The 19,907-nt window shown below is 46.7% G+C and overlaps 1 protein-coding gene across 5 annotated transcripts in view; it reads right to left on the bottom strand.

Moving 5' to 3' along the window:
- The window catches only part of CUX1 (cut like homeobox 1), a 372,158-nt gene that overhangs the window by 14,203 nt on the left and 338,048 nt on the right, over positions 1-19,907 (bottom strand). For 2 of the 5 annotated variants that reach the window (XM_023515706.1, XM_023515708.1), the window contains 2 exons: positions 18,959-19,223; positions 12,199-13,697 (listed from right to left, as the gene is read on the bottom strand). The exons of 2 other annotated variants lie outside the window; for them this stretch is intronic. In XM_023515706.1, the coding sequence (XP_023371474.1) occupies positions 13,016-13,697; positions 18,959-19,223 (947 nt within the window). In that variant the 3' untranslated portion in view covers positions 12,199-13,015. Of the gene's footprint in view, positions 1-12,198; positions 13,698-18,958; positions 19,224-19,907 lie in introns of those variants that run through there. One more of the 5 variants, XM_023515707.1, reaches the window with a different exon arrangement.

The following is a 19,907-nucleotide window of genomic DNA, read 5'->3' as shown; positions in this document are numbered from 1 at the left end:
CGCACCACAGGACCTTTATACTTACTGTCCCCTCAGACATCTGCATGACTCATTCCCTTGCCTCTGGCAAGACTATCCAGATGTTAGCTTCTGAGGGAGGCCTGCCCTGACCACCTTGATTTAAAACTCTGACACCTCCACTTAATCTTCCAATCCTCCTGACCTTATTTTTCTTCCATAACATCTATCATTTTCTTTTCTTCTTTTTCTTTTCTTTTTTTTTTTTTTTTTTAAGACAGTGTCATTTTGTTGTCCTCAGAGTGATGTGGCATTGTAGCTAACAGCAACCTCAAACTCTTGGGCTCAAGTGATCATCTTGCCTCAGCCTCCCAAGTAGCTGGGACTATAGTCACCTGCCACAACACCTGGTCAGTATTTTTAGAGACAGGGTCTTGCTCTTGCTCAGGCTGGTCTTGAACTTGTGAGTTCAAGCAATCCACCTGCCTTGGCCTCCCAGAGTGCTAGGATTATAGGCATGAGCCACTACACCTAGCCATCTATCACTATCTAAACAATCATCTAATTTCCTATTTATGATGTCTCCTGTCTCTTTGCACTAGAAGGTAAGCTCCTTGTTTGTTGCTCAAGCACTAAGGCAGAAGCACATGGTCAGCCCTCTGTATGTATTAGCTGACAGCCAAGTAGATCCCACCTAGCAGGGAAACATCTGCTCCCTCCTGGTGGAAGCTGGGCTGCCGGTCTCTAGGGCTGGCCAGCTGATCCTCTGTGGGTCTCACTATCTAACTGCTTAGGCCTCAGGTGGACTCTTCCAGGCCCTGCCCTGGCATTGGGGCTGCAGCCTGAGGGTGAACCTACACCCATGCTGATAAGTGCATTTTGGTTAGAAGGGTGAGGGGGGACACAGTTTCCCCAGCTGGGCCCTCTAATCCCAAGCACATGGCTGCAGACATTCGCAAGGACACTGGAGTCCAGACAAGCTTTGCTCAATGCAGCTGCCCTCAGACCTGGCTTTGTTCTCATCAGCAATGTGCTGGAATTGGAGTGAGAAGGTGTTGCTTGCTCCCACCTGCAATGTCCTTCCCCAGCACAGCTGATGCAGCTGCATGCCACTTCCTCACCCCATACGCTCTGTCCCAGTGTGGCCTGCCTGCCTCTCCTTCTTCAGAGCCATTGCTCTGTGGGGTTCTCCAGCACCCCTAATACTGATGACAGGTGTCTGCACCCTGGTCTGGATACCCAGCCTGGGGCAGGTCCCTGGCACAGAGCAGGGAAGGAGCTTCAGGAGGACGGCAGCCTTAGCGGGCCACGGGGTGCTGTCTGCGCCTGTCCCAACTCTAGACCTCAACTCTGCTGACATTTGGTCATTCTTTGCTGTAGGGGGCTGTCCCATTCTTGGCAGGATATTTAGCAGCATTCCTGGCCTCTACTCTCTAACAGCCAAATGTCTCCAGACATTGTCAAATGTCCTGATGGGCAGTCACTCCTAGCTTCCCTAGAGACTCTGCTGGGGGCTCTAAGTCTCTTTGTAATAAGGGTAGGGGTGAAGCCTTGACAGATGCTTAAATCAGGTGGATTTCCAAGAGGAAACTACGGCAGGTACAGCCCCATGCCCACCAAAGTGAGGAGTAGAGAGGGTCCTCTCCTCAGCTGGTAGCTGAGTCTAATGGGTTGCAGCCTCAGCCACCAAGCCAGAAATGTGAATTTCCTGACCTAAGCCAGGGCTCAGGCCTAGAGCCTGCAGGGGGCTGAAGAGGTCTGCAGGCTGTGAGGACCGCTGCCCAAACTGAGTACTACTTATGGGTTTCACCTGGGTGACAGGCCTGGCTGCTTCCCATACTCTGGGTGACATGTACACCTGGTTCTGAGCAGGCTGAGTCAGAAACTGGCCCAGGAGCCATGTACTCCTGCTCTAGCACAAGGTACAAATGACTTTGGAGGCAGCTGCCCCCATCACCAACAGATGATTGATAGAAATCACACTCTTGCTAACAACCCGGACTCACACATACAGAGGCACTGTGCAAAAAAGTGGTTAGGGTTAGGGTTTTACTGGTCAGTCCTCCCTGCAACCCTGAGTCTGACATTTTATATCTCCTTTACTGAGACAGAAATGGAAGTACAGGGAAGTTAAACTCTTTCAGAAACAATTCCCCGAATGTCAGCTAAGACTTGCCCAAGTTGTCAGCCAGAAAGAGATGCTGCTATGACCCTGGTGCTGCACCATCTGAACAGAGACGGCTGGTACTTCCCTGAATAAGAAGGGATGTCCTCTCATACCCTGCTTCCTGGAGACCCTACCACCTCCCCAAACACAGCAACTCTGCTACTACTTGTCCACGAACAATTTTGCTTGGGATATGAAAAGGGCCTTCCTACTGACATTCTGAACTTCAGAAATTCCTGCTTGACCCCTTGCATCTCCCACTTTTATTGAGGTAGGTCACCCCACACTGAATGCAGATAGATGGACTGCCAGCCATGAGCCCTAACAACATCACAACAATTCTCTGGAGCCCTCTGAGTTCCCAGGTTGGCTCTGCACATGCAGGGCTAGGCCTCTGCCACCTTCTGGGACTAAGTGATGAGATGAGGCAGAGATGAGCAAGCTGTGTACCCTCCCAAAGTTGGTGTACTGGGGCCTGGGAGGGGTGCAACACCCCCAGACAGCCACTCAGAGCGCCTTTAACATAAGCAGGCAGGACAGTTGGCAGACAACTCATGGGTTCGGATACATTTTAAAGTCACATAACATCACTCTGTAAGTGAGCGACTATATGTCCTAAGAGCATCGATTAGTGCATACAATTTTGTTCAGATCCACTTACTCGTGGGAAGGGAAGAAGGCCAGGCAAGGGGAGGCTGAGCCAGTTGCCTGGAGTGGGAGCATCACCCAGATGCAGGCAGAACATAAAATCTCGCTCTCTTTTTCTGCCTCTGGAGCCGGCCTTGCAAAACTATGTGCAACTGAAGTTTTGCTTAATTAAATCTCACTTTAAAAGCACTTGAGGAGACTTTCTGGGTGAAAAGACTGTGCAAAGTAGGCTTTTTTTCTTTTACACTTTATATTTTAATTTCATCGACTGATCTTTAAAAAGTGGAGGTATACCTGAACTAGCAAACAGAAAGCCAAGTTAGATTGTTTGTCAAATGCCTAAGTGGCAAAGTTCTTAAAATTTTAAATTTCTCTCAGCTGAGGGGGGCGACTCTAGAAACACCCATGTCACTAAGTGACTAGAAGAGAAGGGGGCCTGCTGGGAGGCTGCCAGAGCATTTGGCACTGGTGGGCATCCCCACCCCAGGCTCTGGGTCTCCCACCATGGGGAAGATCAAATGTGGTTTAATTCAGAAAGGGGCTCACACTTCTGCTGCCCACGTGGGAGCTTCACATTTCTGAAATTTCTAAATCGACGCACAACCAAGTACTACATTACGATATGCCCTCTCAACTAGTCACACATCAGTAGATGACAATTCTTTTCCAATCCAGTAGCTCTCATGACGAGAAATAGCCTCGGAGTCACTAGCAAGCACAGTGGCCCAGCAGCCAGCCCTGCAGAGCTCTCCTACCTCCAGCCCCATCTCGGCAGCCCTGTCATTCTAGAAACCCTCAAGTGACTGTCCCCTCGTTCCCCTTCCCATGCATTTGTCAGCATTTACTGGTGTCCCTGCCTCATCCTTCACCTCAGGAATCAAGGACACAGCAAGACCTTCCGCAAAGAAGATGGAGGACAGGACTCTGGACAGGTGTGTGGGCCACTCGCAGAGGTACCTGGCCCTGGTCCTGGACATCCAATCCCCACTTACTGAGCTGCTACAACCAGTCTGGTAGGGCACCCAGCAGCGCTGGCCACCACTCTTGGCCCTCACAAGCCTGTGACGCAGGTGATAGTGTTCCCATTTTACAGACAACAAAGCAGATGCCAAGGTGGGTAAATTCTTTGTTCAAGGGTATAGGAACAGTGAGAGTGACAATGGCAGGTGAGAACACAGGCCCAGACAGAGCATTTACTCTGCACTGGGTGGAGAACGGAGTGTAGAACCTGCCAGTGCTCCAGTGCCCACGCCTCCTACCCTGGGCTCCTGTGGATGCCTGCCTGGAAGCCACAGGGGAAGCTTGGGAAGGTGGAGAAACAGCTACTTCAGGTAATGATAATTCTCAAGGTGACCTTTGGACCCAGCATGACAGTGTTTGCTGCTTTTTCTCAGGACAGAACATTTTAAATAAACACAACCCACACATTCTTGTGTTTGTATAAAAGATATTTACTTCAATTATCACACCTAGGGTGCTAGTGAATAATAATAATACATGGTGTGAGTTTCATACAGTGATATTGCTTCTCCATATCATATAGGGACTGTTGTACAGTGCTGAGAACAAACATCATATGGCTAACCAAAGACAGAAGGGACAGCGCCGAGTGGCCGACGGGTGCCTCCCCCACTCCCACGCCAGCCAGATCAACTTTGACTCTTAATGTTGAAAACAAATTGCAAGAAATAAAATGTTATCAGAGATGAGTCACAGCAACACAACAGAGGCTTCTCAAAGCTATTTGTACAAAAATGACGCCTTTTTTTCCTTTTTTCTTTTTTTTGGTCAATTGGGTCTCTGTGAGGATTAAAAAAAATCTGTGATTGCTGAGTATTAACAAACGAGCTCTAAAAACATCTAAGACTTAGTGCGTTACAGAAAATATAAAATACTGCTAAAATGTAAGACACCACAATCCACTGGGGGGAGTTGAGCTTATTAAGAGTTGTCGGGAAGAATCGGCCACCCTGTGAGTGCGCGTCTTGTGCTGTTAGTAGTCTGGACAGGAGTGTGGCGCTACCCGCTCTCACGGCAAGTAGTTATTGCACAAACGCTAGGTCTCTTACTCAATGGAAAGGGACGTGGGGAGAAACCACCTTTTTTTCCCTCCACTTTTATAATAAGCTATTCTCAAATGCTTTTAAGAATTTAGAATGAATTCTCACGTCTCCAAAATGCACAGCATTTTCTGAGGGGTCTTAGATGGGGGGACATGAGATGCCCGTTTTCTCAAGGGAAGAGTCAGAAAACGGTTAGAGAGAGAGAAATGCATAGACTAATTAGAGAAAAATGAAAACCCTTTGGCAGGTTAGGGGCAGGTGTTTCATTGGAGGGCTTTCTTTCAAAGAGAGTACAAAATCAGGACCCCCAACAATTTCAGAGAAAGAGAAAAGGCATGGCCAGGAAAGAGGTGCTCTGCCGAGCCACTCGGGGGTTGGCAGGCCCTTTGCCAGCAGAGGCAGCTATCCTGCCCTACCTTCCAGGTCGGCAGGGTCCCTGCCTTAGCCTGAGGGGAGCTTCCCTCTGCTGGGCCCCTGGGCTCAAGGCAGCTCTACCTCAACCTCACACCCAATTAGCAAGCAACTGGGTGTCTTGCTGGCCTTGCCACTAGCCACAGAAAGCTTTCTCCACATCCAACCTTCTTCCATGTTTAATTACATTAAAGGGGAAAGGGGATCCCCCGTTCCCTGCCTATGACCTCCTAGGTGAGTCCTCAAGCCACAGCCAGTACTAAGAAACACTGTTGCTTTGAAAGATGGTTTTGACCAACTTTGTACGCAAGGAAAACAACAACAACAAAAAACCAACCAAAACACATTAACCCACGTGAACCTTACAAGGAACCACTCTCTCATTTGCAAGTAATAGTCTAAATGGGGCTGCTGTGCCCTCTCTGACCAGGGCTCGCCACAACTTCATGAACCCAGAAGTCTTACCAGAGGCTCTAGGAGGCTTTGGGGAACTGAACTTGGCTTTTCTAAGTTTCCTCTGCAGCTCCTCAGTAGAGTGTCCTTCAATTTGGCACTCCCTTCCATTGGTAGATTTTTGTTCATCAACTCTCTTGTGTAAAAAGTTAGATATATAGAGACCACCAGTTTTTGAGCGGCTACTCTGGAGATAGGTGTTTGACTCTGCTGAAGAAACCTCCTCTGCCCCCCACCCCCAAATGTTTCAATTCCCTTGGGGGAGCAAGGAAGGGGAGGAGGCAGAGGACAGTAACCACTGGAGTGATAGCAAAAAGTATTTAAAACAACAACACAAAACAACAATACACTCCTGATAAGTACTTAAATGATTAACCTAATAATAAATAGAAGAGAATAGAAATAATTTTTTTTTTCCCTCAAGGAAACATCCTTTTATAATCATCCTCATGCACGCTGGCAGGTCAGTAGCAGTCAGTCCATCTCAACAAGACAAGGTTAAGTGCTAGAAGGGACAGCTGTGGTCTCAGACACTCAGGAAGGTACTCAGCTGCAACATCACAAACATCCCCCACCCTGCCTCACTAGGCCAGTGGGCCCTGAGTGCCCAGCATGGTGGTCGATGAGAGGCAGGCTGGGAGACTGAAGGGGGTGGGGGTGGCCTGTTTTTCCCTTCAGTTCATGAACAAACGGAACTACAGTGAACATACTCATCCACAACCTGAATCATCCTGGTCTAAAGCTTACTTTGAGTTCATTTGGTGTGCAATACGTTATCTTTTAAAAATGAAGAAAAATGATTTCTATTGCACAGAGCTTTTACACTTAGTCATCTATTTAAGTGCTTTCTGTTTAAAGCAAACTACGAAAAAAAAAAGATAAAAAGAGGAAGAAAAAAGGGGGAAAAGGAATTATAAAACAAAAGCAGCTCCGTGCCACTTCAATGCGTCTTGCTGAATGGTGTCTTGTTTCACCAACGGAAGTCCCAACACTTCCTTACACACTGTGCTTCTGATTACTTTCATAGGGATGTAGCTGTGACATTGGGATTTAAGGCACCTTTCCTTTCTGATCACAGAAAGCTTGATACATAGCATACAGCATATTTTGTGGTAGAAATTAAAGCCTAAACACTACAGAAATTATAGTAACGCAGACTCTACTTCTTAACAATTATTGGATAAACTAAAATGATCCATGGGAAAGTAACTCAAAGGCATTTTAAAAGTTTAATAACAGGTGACTGGGAGTGCACATTTATGCATAGCCTCATGTCTTTCTCTCACCAGCCTTTTTTCAGGATTTATCGCCTATAATGCCCAACTTTTAAAGTTAGCATTTTGGAGGAGACTAGGCGCTTTGGAAATGTCTTGTTAAAGCTAAATGTCACTTCATCCAAAAATGCAAACTCAAGATGATGCCACTGATGGCATGGACATGGTCGGTATCTTTGGGGAGGAGGGAGCAGTGGGTGAGGCTGCAGCAAGAAGGGTGGTCCCTGGGAGTGGGGCACACAGGAGGAAGTCACGTTTCCTTCTCCTCCCTGGGCCATCACGGCTTCTGGGGTCTGGAAGACTCCAGGCCAGGGCTCAGCTTATGTTTGGGTTCTTACACTCCACATTTCCTCCTCTTCTGTCCTGATGGACCCTGTGGGTCCTGGCCTTAGCTTCTAGCCCATCTCTAAGAGTTTCACAACCTGGGTCTTTTTGAACTTTATTGGGAACTTGAGTTTCCTTTTCCTCAGTAGTGTTCATTTACAAAAAAAGCAAAACCTGAAGGGACTGGAAATAGTATTATCAAATTAGACCATAATTTTCTTAGCATGCAAGTGCACAGGCCAAAGCAGCACTGAACACACTGGTAGATGAAACCATGCCACTTTATAGAGTCCCAGGCCACTATCTTCCCACTTAGGGCATGAGCCCTGCTCTGGTGGTCATGAAGGCTTCCTTAATGTTATCAAGGCCCAAAAGAAGCTACAGAAGCACTGGCAGGAATTTCTAAATGTGAACTTTTCCTGGTAAATGGTCAATGTATGAGTACATGATGACAGCACAAATCCTTAGGATCCCACTTTCAAATTCTCTCCACCAGGAGAACACTTTGGCCACTCTAAGGGCAGACCAATATCCAACCAGCAGCCCTCGGAGCAGGTTTTACTGCAGCACTGGATGGCAACCAGCTACTTGTTTTGGGAAGAAAGGGCTATGTGACTGAAGACCGGGCCTGTAGGCATGAAAAAGCCATCTATCCTTTTCTATCTTTGAGACATTTGATGTTTGCAAAGGTGAGCTTCTAGTGAAGCTGAAACAACCCTTAGTGCCAAATACAATTGACACTGCATAGCGACAACATCATGTGGCCATTCTAGAGCAGCCCAGGGCAAGGACAATGGCTGTCATGGATCTTAACAGCTGAGCAGGAAAGGGCAGAAGGCCAAAGCAGACCAAAGACAAGGCTCTCTAAGGCCTGAGACCACCTCCCTGCCTGCAAAGGAAACAGCTGCTAGAGCTTTAGTAACAGGTGGAAGTCAAGGGAAAAATCCATGTGCTTTGCAGAGCACAGTTGTCTGTCCATGTTGTGTTCACAAGAGAAAGCCGGCCCATGGGGCCAAGAGAGCTCTCCTACCCCTGAGACTGCATGCCTCACAGTTCTGCGGGGTGTGGTTGTGAGTGACACCAAATGCAGAGCAAAGGCTACTGAGGTAGAAGGGATGATGAGCATGAGACGAGGGAGGTCATCCAGGGAGGGATGGTGCCCCCAAGACACGGTGGGAGCCAAGGCTCCAGCCTAAAGTCCTGGAGCTGACAGCTCGCCCTGCACAGGTGGCTCACAGGTCCCCCAGAGGCCAGCCTTGGAGGCTGAGGGTAGACCTCTGATTTGACTGGCTTGTTCATAGTGCATTTAAGGCCAAGGCTGTTGTCCCTCAGCTCAAAATCCACTATTACCACTTTACTTTGTGCTAATCCCCAAAGGACATGCATTCATCACTCCCCCAGATCCTGTTACTTTTCAGTAAGATTTTTTTTTTTTAAATCACAGGAATAAAAAACATTGCATAGAATGTCAATAGAGTTCATCAATCAGCCCTATATAAAAGGACGAGTTCAGGAGAAACAAAGCAACTCAGGCCAGCATCAGTCAGGAAGGCACCTGCCTGTAACTGAACTCATCTGGAATGCTCCTGTTCCCATTTCCCTTTGGGCATGACTATGGCATGTGGTCTTGGGACAGTCAGCCATCTCTCGATTAGAGAACAACCTGCTTCCTGCTCAGTTTTCTTGTGAACTGTATGCCTCACCACAGCACTGGTGAAGAAGGCAGACCCGGGGCTGTGTGAGAGTGGGCTGTCCATGCCTGAGGGGTGGCCCTAAGAGTACATAAGAACATTTAACTCAGAGCTCTGCTGCACACTAGCCTGGGCCACCAACCAGTAGACCTGAATGTCCATGTTTGACAGGATGATTTCTAAGTAGAGAGAGAACAAAGATGCTGACAGGAAGGAAACTGGACAGGGAGGAATTTGTGTTTAAGGGAATTATGCCAGGGAGCCTGGGAACTATTATCTTTGCCTCAGTACTCTCATAGTGGCATGTTTTGATAGCATGCTTATGAGTCATGATCCTGGCATTTCTTGGAGACTTCAACCCAAGCCTGCATCCTGGGGCACCTTGTCCCAATCCTGCCTTTGTAGCCTTGCTCCGGATGACCAAAGCCACCTACCTCATGGGGTGATGCTCCTCAGGCAAGGCAGTGAGAAAGACAACAGAATAGAGCTAGATGGCCTTGATCAGGCTTTCTAAGAAGAAAGTTCTGGTAAACAGAAATCATAGACATCTTGACTGATCCACAGTTCAAGAGAAGAGGTTATGTGGGAGCTAGGTGGGGACAGAAGACTCTCTTTTCTGGGGTGGAAGTGAGCGGGCATGAATCTAGGACAGAACCCACACACCTGCCACCTCGGGTGCCACAAAAGAACTTGGGCAGGAATTAAGGGCCAAGAGGCTAAATGTGAACTCTGATTTTCTGCTGAGCCTCCACTTAGCCAGCTAAGTAATAGCAAAAACCTTAAGTTATGAACACTGCCTCCAATTAACAAAAAGAAGCCATTTAAAATGGTATAATGGAGCCTGTAATTAAGTGTTAGTGTTTTATATGGAACCGTTTCCCCCAGGGGAGAGGTACAAATCAGCTTTTTAAACTGATAGAGCGTAAAGGAGGGCCAGCTACTGCTTGGAAGGCCAGCCAGAGGAAGGGAAACCACACCAAGAGGACACTGTTCAAGGCACTTGAATATTGCTTATTATGATGAAAGATTAACCCTTAGACTCAGACTGAGAGGCCCAAAGAGGGGTGCACCCCCTCCACAGGTGCTATGTTATTTAGTGGCAGCTCTTAGAAGTATTACAGACAGTGCTAGCTTAACACAAAAGATCGTAAGGTTTGAATCTTAAATTTAAAAAAAAAATAGAGAAAAAAAATACAATCACAGAACTGCAAGCAAAATTTAACAAACTGATTGTATCGAGCACCCAGATGTAAGTCTGGCAAAAAAGATAGAATGGAAATCAACAATAACCTAGTTAAAAATTAAAATAAAGATAACAAACACCCCCCCCCCCATGACTAAATTGCTTGGAAGGGCCAAAGTGGCTGTTTTAGACTATTTGGCCACTAGGATGGACTATATTTTTGAAAATCTATATTTTATCAATTTCCTTGGATTTAACACCTTTGTAAATAACAGTCATGCCTTTAAAACTAAAACATTAGCCTACTATTTCTTGTTAATTCCCTGCTTTTTGTTCTAACCCAAATTAGATGACATATAGAGATTCATCATACATGATGACAAAAGTCCCTTGAAGTTATCGTAGAGAGGACACCACAGTAATGCTGGCGGCTCTACTTCTCACTGTCCTAAGGGTCATGATGCGAACTCACTCTTCTGAATGCACCTGGATTGAGCCAGATGTGGATCCATTTCCCCTTAAGCTCCTCCATTTTGAATTCTCTCCTCACTGAACTGGATTTCAAGTTCAGAAATGATGCAACCATCAAAAGACAAACAAACGGCCTGCCTCCCAGCCTCCTAGAGCCTTTGGAAAACTTCTCATTCATGAAAAGGCATTGTCTTTAGTGTAGTGACTCTTAAATTTGTGAAAACTTGAACTAAGTGCTGCAGTTGCAGGTTAAAAGACTGTAAATGAAATACATAACCTCTAAAACATCATGCAAGAAATGTGGTTGCACATCTTACAGTCAAAGTCCTACAAGTTAATTAATAACAAGCACACTGAGGTGTAATAGCGGGAGCATACCTTTAAAATTATAACTCCCTCCCACCCCCCCAAATCAAAAAAAGTAATATTAATTAAACTTAAGAAATAATGAATGCACCATTAAAATGTCATCCAAAGATGTTGACCTAAGACAAAGGTTTCAATGATACACAATACGGTCAAAAAGTTTTCAATCAGTAATATACAGTATGACAACTACATCTTGTAAATTATACCCAATACTGCCGGCAGTCTATCCCTCTAAAGAATATTTGCCCCTTTCATCCCTTCCTAACAATCAGATAATAAAATACAGCACCTATAAATAAGCAAAAAAAAAAAAATATATATATATATATACCGAAATCATCTATTGTTAGTTTAAAGATATGGCAATAAAGGAGTCTAAATTAGCAAACTTGTAGAAGCCATAACTGATAAAACAGCTTATTGAAAAAAGGTGGCAGTAATGCACTCTATGTGTGCACAGGTACTTAAGAAAATACACAGACGTATAAAATTGCACACACTCACGCGCATACAACACACTCATTCACCTCTATTCTCGCGCATATACACATAGACAACAGGAGGAATCAGAGACAAGTTAGACTTCTGATTTGTACTTAGACTGCCTTAAACTGTGCATAAAAGAACTTTCTAAGGGGTGAAACAAATGAAAGGGAAATGGTCTGGTGGGAAAGTAAAGAGGATCAACAATTTGGTGTGAGTTTGGGCCATCTCTACAGGGGTGGGAACGGAGCCCAGACTGCCACCTTCTCTCTTCTGCAGGGAAGGAAGCTTCCCACGAGTTCAACAGGGTCATCAGTGCTTGTGGTGGGAAGAAAGGGAATGAGAGAGTGCGCAAAAGCCCTACCCAGGCCCAGGGAGCATCTTTTCCTGGGAAGGGCTCAGTCCATCAAGTGCCCGGAAGAGTGGTGTGAGGTGGGGTGCCTTCTGTGCCAAGGAAAGAATCGTAGACTGCTGTCTACACAGAACTGCTCATTGTGGCCTTGCCAGCCTGCTCTTTCCTTTCTTTCAATGCTAACACGTGCAGACGCAGGGACACAGACAAGACACCATAAATTAAAATGAACAGGTACATGCTACAGTTCTAACTTGTCTCCTAAACCTCCGAGATATGAGGTCTGATCAGCGTGCTCTGCGGTTAGAGGTTAAAAAGCAGATTATAAAATACCTAGATTCGGATCTTTTCTTTTTGTCCTGATTTGGCCTAGAATGGAGTGTATTAAACAAACCCTGGTCAGCAAAAGTCCAGAGTCAGTTAAAGCTATGGATCAATGTGCACTACATGTCAGGATTCTATTCACGTACAAGAAAACACTACATCAGCTACCACAAAATCAGATATTTTCCTGATGTGACTTTTCTTTTTGTTAAAAAATATGTGGAGTAAATGTGTTTTATTTTAATTCAAAGTTTCAAACGAGAAGATTCTTTTCTTGAAAATATTTAGGAATCCAAACTAGTGTGTTTAGAGTCGGTTTGACTGTGCAATCTCTTAGTGGCAACTGAACAGCTACAAAACTTTCTTTTTTAATTTTTCTGAAAAATCCCCCCCCCCCTTTCCTGGTTTAAGAAGATAATAGTGTATTATCGCTCTGAAGCCATTAGATGGCAGATAAAAAGCCCCCTTTTAATATGTGGGTTTGACTTTTTTTTTTTTTTTAAGCCCACACGAAAGAGGAGGGCACAAGGCAAAGCTGTAAGAGTTATTCCAGAACCTGTGGAAATCACTTAGGGCAATAAAAAAAACACTTCAGGGTACAAAAAAGCTCGACTACACTTTTCCGTTTTCTTCCTTGAAAACACGACATAGATTGGGCTTAATGCTCCTTTGTTTTCTATATGCACCTTGGCCTATGGCGATTTTGCCCTGTGGCCCGCAGGGCGGTAAGTGCGCAACATGGTCCAGGCCGCGGAGTCGGCGCCCGCCCCGGCCTGCTCGGCTCGGCCCGGCCCGGCTCAGCCAGACTCAGCTGGGCCTGGCTGGCGGGGCGGGCGGCGCCCTCTCAGAACTCCCATTCGATGGGCTCCTCCCGGCTGGCGGCCTTTTCCAGGCGGTGGATTATGCTGTTCAAGTTCGCTGCCTTCTTCTTCCTTAGGGGGTTGTCTCGGGAGTCCCTGGCACCTGCCGCCTCGGGCAGGCCGAAGAGGCTCTGTAGCGAGCTGGGCCTGCGGGCGGCCGCGGGCGCGCTGGTGCTTGGCAAGGCTGAACTCCTGGGGGCGCCCTCCCGGGCCTCGCCAGGGCCCTCCCTGGGCGGGGCGGCTGAGGTAGCGGCGTCCTCCCCCGCCGCGGGTGCGGCGGGGTTTGGCAGGGACCCCCGGCTGTCCGCGGGGCCCTCGGGCGGCGGCTGGGGCCGACCCTCGTCTTCATCCGCGTGGTCTTCATCGGCGTGGTCCGGACCCGGGGTCCCCGAGAGTGGGGACTCGGCCTTCTCCGCGGGCCGCGGCGCCTCCTCCCGCTGCGCCTCGGCCGGTCCTCCCTGAGACTTGGCGGCGGCCGTAGGGCCGCCGGGCTCCTCGGTGTCGATGGCGCCTGGGCCCTCGGTGGCCTCCACGCCATCGCAGCTATCGCCCTCCGAGCTGGGCGCTGCCCGGCCGCTCCGGGCCGACGGCGAGTCGCTGGCGCCGGCCTGGCTCTGGCTCCCGGCCTGAATTTCTTCAATGAACAGTTCTCTGCGGATCCGAGACCTAGGAGACACAAACGGTGGGAGTCCGTGAGACGCTGCTGCACACCCGCAGACAAGAGAGCCCCCCTCTGCGGCTCCGTGCTAAGTGCTTGTGCCCACGCTCTCACTCCAGCCTGAAAGCCCCTCCGCAGGCCGTGCCAGGAGCCAGTGGCCAGTCCCTGCCCCTGTGTAAGCTGTTCCTTGCTGGGAAGGCCATTTCCCTCTTTGCTAGGTAAAAGCACCATCGATACTCATTGCATGGCATGTTTTCTCCATCTCATCCCGCGTTGCCTCATCCCAATGAGACTGAAAGGTTAGCTCTCATTTATTCTTTGCACACCAAGGCCTAGCACGGTGCCTGGTGTACAATAATAAACGCCAATTGAATTTATGAATGAAGCTATGTGATTACTACTGCATCCTCATCAGGACTTTAAGAGACAACAGATCATTGGACAGCAACCAAAGTGAAAATCGCCACTAAAGTCAGGGGTGGAATTCAACCAATTCACTCCTCCAAGAAATGCGTGCTTCAAAACATCAAACAAGTTTTTTTTTTTTCTTTTTGAGACAGAGTCTTATTATGTCACCCTCGGTAGAGTGCCATGACGTCACTGCTCACAGCAACCTCAAACTCTTGGGCTTAGGTGATTCTCTTGCCTCAGCCTCCCAAGTAGCTGGGACTATAGGTGCCTGCCACAACGTCCAGCTGGTTTTTGGTTGTAGTTGTCATTGTTGTTTGGCAGGCCAGGGCTGGGTTCAAACCCACCATGTAGGGTGCATGTGGCCAGCGCCCTAGTAGTTCTACAGGTGCTGAGTCCATCAAGCAAGTTTTAATGCAGCTGAGTTCAGTCTATAGTGAAAATGTGCTCTAGTACTTTGCTGGAACACCATACTTTGCTAGGACATTGTATTCTATATGGCTTTCTCCATTTTGAAGCCATTAATGTCACTGTGGAAAGGCTCTTGTTAAGTCTGCTCTGAAGTTTCTTTCCAAGGGCTGAAAAGGCCCTTGAGTATATGCAGATCATTAGTGGAAAAGCATCTACAGGTAAATTAGCACCAGTGTCTCTTGTAGAAACTGGGCCTGCAGAAAGCCCTTGGGTAAACGTGCATGAAAATATTTTCTGCAGTACATATAACTCAAAAGTTTTTTGAGAGCCTACTCTATGCCAGGTCCTGTGTTAGCTGTGGTGACTCCCCTGGGGAGAATTCAGCTGCAGTTTACTCTAGGACCTAGACTAGGTTATCCGAACTCTGGGGGTGGAGATGATTAATCTGTTACAGTTATTTTTGTCCTACATAAAGTGAGTTTTGGACCTTGTCCTGAAGATTCCTGAACTCTAGTTCAGAAAGGTGAGATTCTGTGAATCCTCCCAGAAACTCCCAGGGGTAAAAAGACTTTCTTTCTACTCTGGGGCTTTGGGAACCTGGGAATTAGCAGCTCTGGTGAACAGCTTCCTGGGCCCTATGGCTTTGAAGCCCCTTGGCTAATTAGAATGCTAGTTGGGGTGAACTCAGGCCTGCTCACCCAAGTTGGGGAAGTGGGAGGCTAGACAGATAGCTAAGGATTGGTCCTCGTCAGGCCGAAAATAGAGTAAAGGTTTTTTGGAACTAGGCAAACCTGGATTGGAAACCTGGCTTCGCTACTTACTAGCTGTGCAATTTTTTTTTATTTTTATTTTGAGACAGAGTCTCAAGCTGTCGCCCTGGGTAGAGTGCCGCAGTGTCACAACTCACAGAAACCTTAAACTGTTGGGCTTAAGCAATTCTCTTGCCTCAGCCTCCCAAGTAGCTGGGATTACAGGTGCCCGCCACAACGTCTGGCTATTTTTTGGTTGTAGTTGCCATTGTTGTTTTGGTGGGCTTGGGCTGGATTCAAACCCTCTGGCTCTGGTGTATGTGGCTGGCACCTTAGCCACTTGAACTACAGGCACTGAACCTCAAATTAAATATTTTAAGCTTCAGTTTTCTTATCTGAAAAATACAGAGGACAGTATCTTCCTCATGGAGATGCTTTTAAGATTAAATATTAAATGTATAACATAGGGTACAAAGTAACACCACCCCAAAAGGGGCACTGTCCTTCCTGTCCTGCCTTTATGTGTGCTGTGATAAGCATATCTGGGCTGGAGTGGGAAGGGACTCCTTTGGGCCTAGGGTTTCCACACTCGCCAGCACAGCTGATGTGAGCAGTTGTGGTCTGTAAAATGGGGCCAGCAGTGCTGCACGCAGGTGCCGAGGGGAAAATTTGTAAGATGATCCACTTATAAGACTCTCACCTCAGTACCTGGCAGTACTATTTGCTCAACAGATAAGAGACATCCTTCTTAGCCTAGATTTGTCTCCATGTTCATAAAGAAAACTACCTTGTCTAGAAAGAAGACGTCCCAGGAGCAGTTCTGACTTTTAGGTAAGTCACACAAGCTCACAGAGTGCCATAGCTTTTAGGGCCTGGAAGAATCTGCTGGGTAGACTGTTCTTCCAGGAGGAGACCAGTGTCCTGTGGTGTGACGTTCTGGCAGTCCTGGCTCCATTCCTGAGCAAATGGTCAGCCAGAGATACTTCTAATTCCTTCAAGGTGGAAGGATAAGAGGAAGTAAAGCTTTTTTTTTTTGATAGTGATAAAAACTGAGGTGTTACTTCCTGAAGGTTCCAGTGGGGCTGGAGAAAATAAAATTAACTTTTATTTTCCTGTTTAACCCCAGAGCAATGAATGTAAAAACTGCCTTCTCAGATATGAATTTAACAAATTCAGTGCATGGGCACTGAATGGTGTTAGTCCTTATATGAACCTCTGTGGGATATACAAGGCAAGTTGGTCTGTGCTAAGCATTTAATGGAAGAACTAAATCCAGGGAGTCAGTGCTCAGTTCAAATCTCCACCCTGCACTTGATCTGCTGAGTGATCGTAGGCAAGTGGCTTTAATTCTCTGAGCTTTATGCCAACTTTAAGTGACCGGGTATTCACATCTCTTTTAACCTGTTCTGTTGCTTATAAAATTCTTTTCTAGTTCAATCCTTCCTTCAAGAGTCTGCTCATTTCCTATTTCTTTCCATGATATTTTTCTACATGTCTGCACCTGAATTTAATCTTTGTCCTTGATTTTCTTGTTTGATTTAGCCCAGCCTGGTTTGTTGTAGATTTATCTTTGAAAGAAGGCTTCTTTTTTGTTTTGAGACAGAGTTTCACTTTATTGCTCTCAGTAGAATGCTGTGGGGGATCATAGCTCACAACAACCTCAAACTCTTGGGCTCAGGTGATTCTGTTGTCTCAGCCTCCCAAGCAGCAGGGACTACAGATGCCCACCACAATGCCTGTTTTTTTTTTTTTTTTTTAAAGAGACGGTCTTGCTCTGGTCAGGCTGGTCTTGAACTCCTGAGCTCAAGCAATCCACCTACCTCAGCCTCCCAGAGTGCTAGAATTATAGGTGTGAGCCACTGTGCCCAGCCTAAGAAGGCCCTTTTTGAGCATCTACTCTGAATCTGGACCTGGGCTCATTGAATGTTTTGAGGTCCTACTGCTATTCTTCCTCTCTTCCCCCTTCTATCTTTGTCAAGGTGAATTTTCCTTATGTTACATGTACCAAAGTCATCTCCACAATGACAAGTGAACTACCTTGTGACAGACATTACCCAGCTGTCAGAAGACCATCAAAACAAGTGACAGTAGCTAAGAAGCCCCAGGGAGTGTGTCTTGGCAAGGAGACAGTGACTGCCACTCAACTGAGGCCTCTAGGGAGAAAACAGGTGGCCCCAAAGGGGTAGGGAAACGGTTTTTGGAGATATTTTGTGTAACTGATAGCACCTATGCCCAGACACTCAGTAATGTGGAGCTTCACATGCTTCTGTGTTATAGTGAGTTATACTTGAATTAAAATGGACATAACCCTCAGGAAACTTTAAAGTGCATCTTCCAATGTACCTATGTGCCTAGAAAGTAAAAATGGGATTGCATAACTCCTGGTAAGGAGAAGCTCCAGTAAACCCCTGCCCAAATTCCCAATTCATTCTCCTTTACTTATTATTCTTCAAGTTCTTTTTATGTACAGAGAGCTATTTTAACTGCTGGCCTTCCTCTGCCTGTTTTTATCTGATGGGTAGATCTGGGATGAATGAGCCAGTTGTGCTCTGCTCCTGGACTTTCTCTGTCCCTTTAGAGCTAACACATACCGAGACCTGCCTGGGGCCAGTTTGCCATCATCAAGAAGTACTTGGTTCTGGGGTTTGGGTAGCAGGTCCACTCAGTGCTTGCACTAAGCTCCATCTCCTAACTGCCTTTATCGGCAATACAGGTGTGATTTTAGCTCCCTTTTAGTATTTTCCAATTCATTCAAAACCTGGGTGGTTTATTAGGTCCCTTTGGAAACCCTAGAAGAACTTATGGATGAGGGAGGGCCCAGTCAGAGATACAGCTCTCCCCCCTCCATGGGCTACACATGTGTACTGTCATCTACCTAATTTCATTGAGCCCCAGAGAAGACAATGCTCTGCTAAGAAGCAGTGATTGAGATGGTCACTTGCAAGGCATTAATTTGGGAATTTCCATTAGGCTACCGAGATTCTTGATTTCTAACAGCAGGGAGTATGATTATAGCTATGGTCACGAATTCATTATCTTTCCAGGGATTTCCATTATCTACTTGAAATGTTTCTTCCTAGTTCACTTTGTTCTACCAGGAGAGCACTGGGCCTTTACCTACTTGGGCAACTTACTCAATCCTTCTCGGAGTTTTATATTTTTCCATGTCTAGAATGAGCATAATACGATAACCTTTCCACAACTGTGAGGAGCAAGTGATATTTAACTTTGGCTAAAATGCTTGAGATCTAGGAGATGCTCAAGAAATCTCATTAACTCACCAACTTTTATCTAATTACAAAACTAATCAAAAAAATTTGGAAGGTAATACTATAAAAGACCCCAGAAAGCATTAAAAAAAAAAAAAAAACAACAACAACTAGGAAGTAAATGTTCATTACTAGGAAACCAAGAACACCTACCTACACTCTTTCTTAATAAACGGTAATAAGAGGTGACTTTTTCCTGTTCCTGGTGAGTGTAGATCTCTCTAAGTATGTGATGGGGATTAAAAGGGATTTGGCTTTATATCTTTGGAGGTAAAAACTCCAATGAAACAATGCAAAGAACCAATGAACTGACCAAAGCCCCAGTTCTGTTCCAGAGTGTCATTCCCATGTGCCACGGATTGCCACTCTCCTCGGTATAGACCAGTCGCCCTTTTGGAGCTAGGCCTTACTGGGTATACGGCAGGGCTATACCTGTAGTTGTGGAACCAGTTGATGACGGTGCTGGTTTTCAGGTTGAGCTGGGTGGCGAGGTCTTCGATGGTTTTTGGTGACGGGTATGGCTTTTGCTGATATGCTCGTTTCAGGGCTTCTTTTTCTTCGGGGGCCAGCACTACTCGGGGTTTCTTCAGCTGATGTTGGGGCTGGGGGCTGGCACCCTGGCTGTAGTCGGTGCCAACAGAGGGGGGCTCACAGGGCTGGCTGTCACTTACTGAGCTGTGCCTCCGCTTCATGTAGGCTAGGGAGGGAAAGACACCAGACTAAGGTCAAGGCCCAGCTGTGAGACCAGCCCAAATCCCTAATCCCCACTAGCGTGACAGCACAGCATCAGCCTATAGTGACCTTTGTGGAGAACATCTCAACACTTGGGCTAGAACCATTTTGTCGCCCAGCACATGCTCACCAAGGATCTGCTGTCATGGAATGTAAAGTCCCCATGTGTCCCTGCACAACCTAATAGTTCAGAGAGCAATAGGATAGAGGCCAGCACAGAGGCTAAGGAGGGGGTTTCTCAGAAGAGAGGACACTTAAACTGAATCTTGGGCCGGGTGCGATGGCTCACACCTATAATCCCAGCACTGTGGGAGGATTGCTTGGTCTCAGGAGTTTGAGACCAGCCTGAGCCAAGAGCAAGACCCTGTCTCTACTAACAATAGAAAAACTAGCCAGGCATTTTGGCAGGAGCCTGTTGACCCAGCTACTTGGGAGGCTGAGGGAAAGGAATTGCTTGAGCCTAAGAGTTTGAGGTTGCTGTGAGCTATGATGACACCATGGCACTCTACTTAGGATAATAGAGTAGATTCTATCTAAAAATAAATAAATAAATAAACAAACTGAATCTTAAAGTATAAGGATGGGTTAACCAGAAAAAATAGGCAACAGGGTAGAAAATGGCAAAAGGGTATTTAAAAAGTGGGAACAG

This window comes from Otolemur garnettii, unplaced genomic scaffold (genome assembly GCF_000181295.1).
Source record: "Otolemur garnettii isolate 467f Iridium unplaced genomic scaffold, OtoGar3 scaffold00077, whole genome shotgun sequence".
Taxonomy (NCBI): Eukaryota; Metazoa; Chordata; class Mammalia; order Primates; family Galagidae; genus Otolemur; species Otolemur garnettii.
The sequence above is the reverse complement of the archived record's forward strand: the minus strand, read 5'-3'. Positions and strand labels throughout refer to the sequence as shown.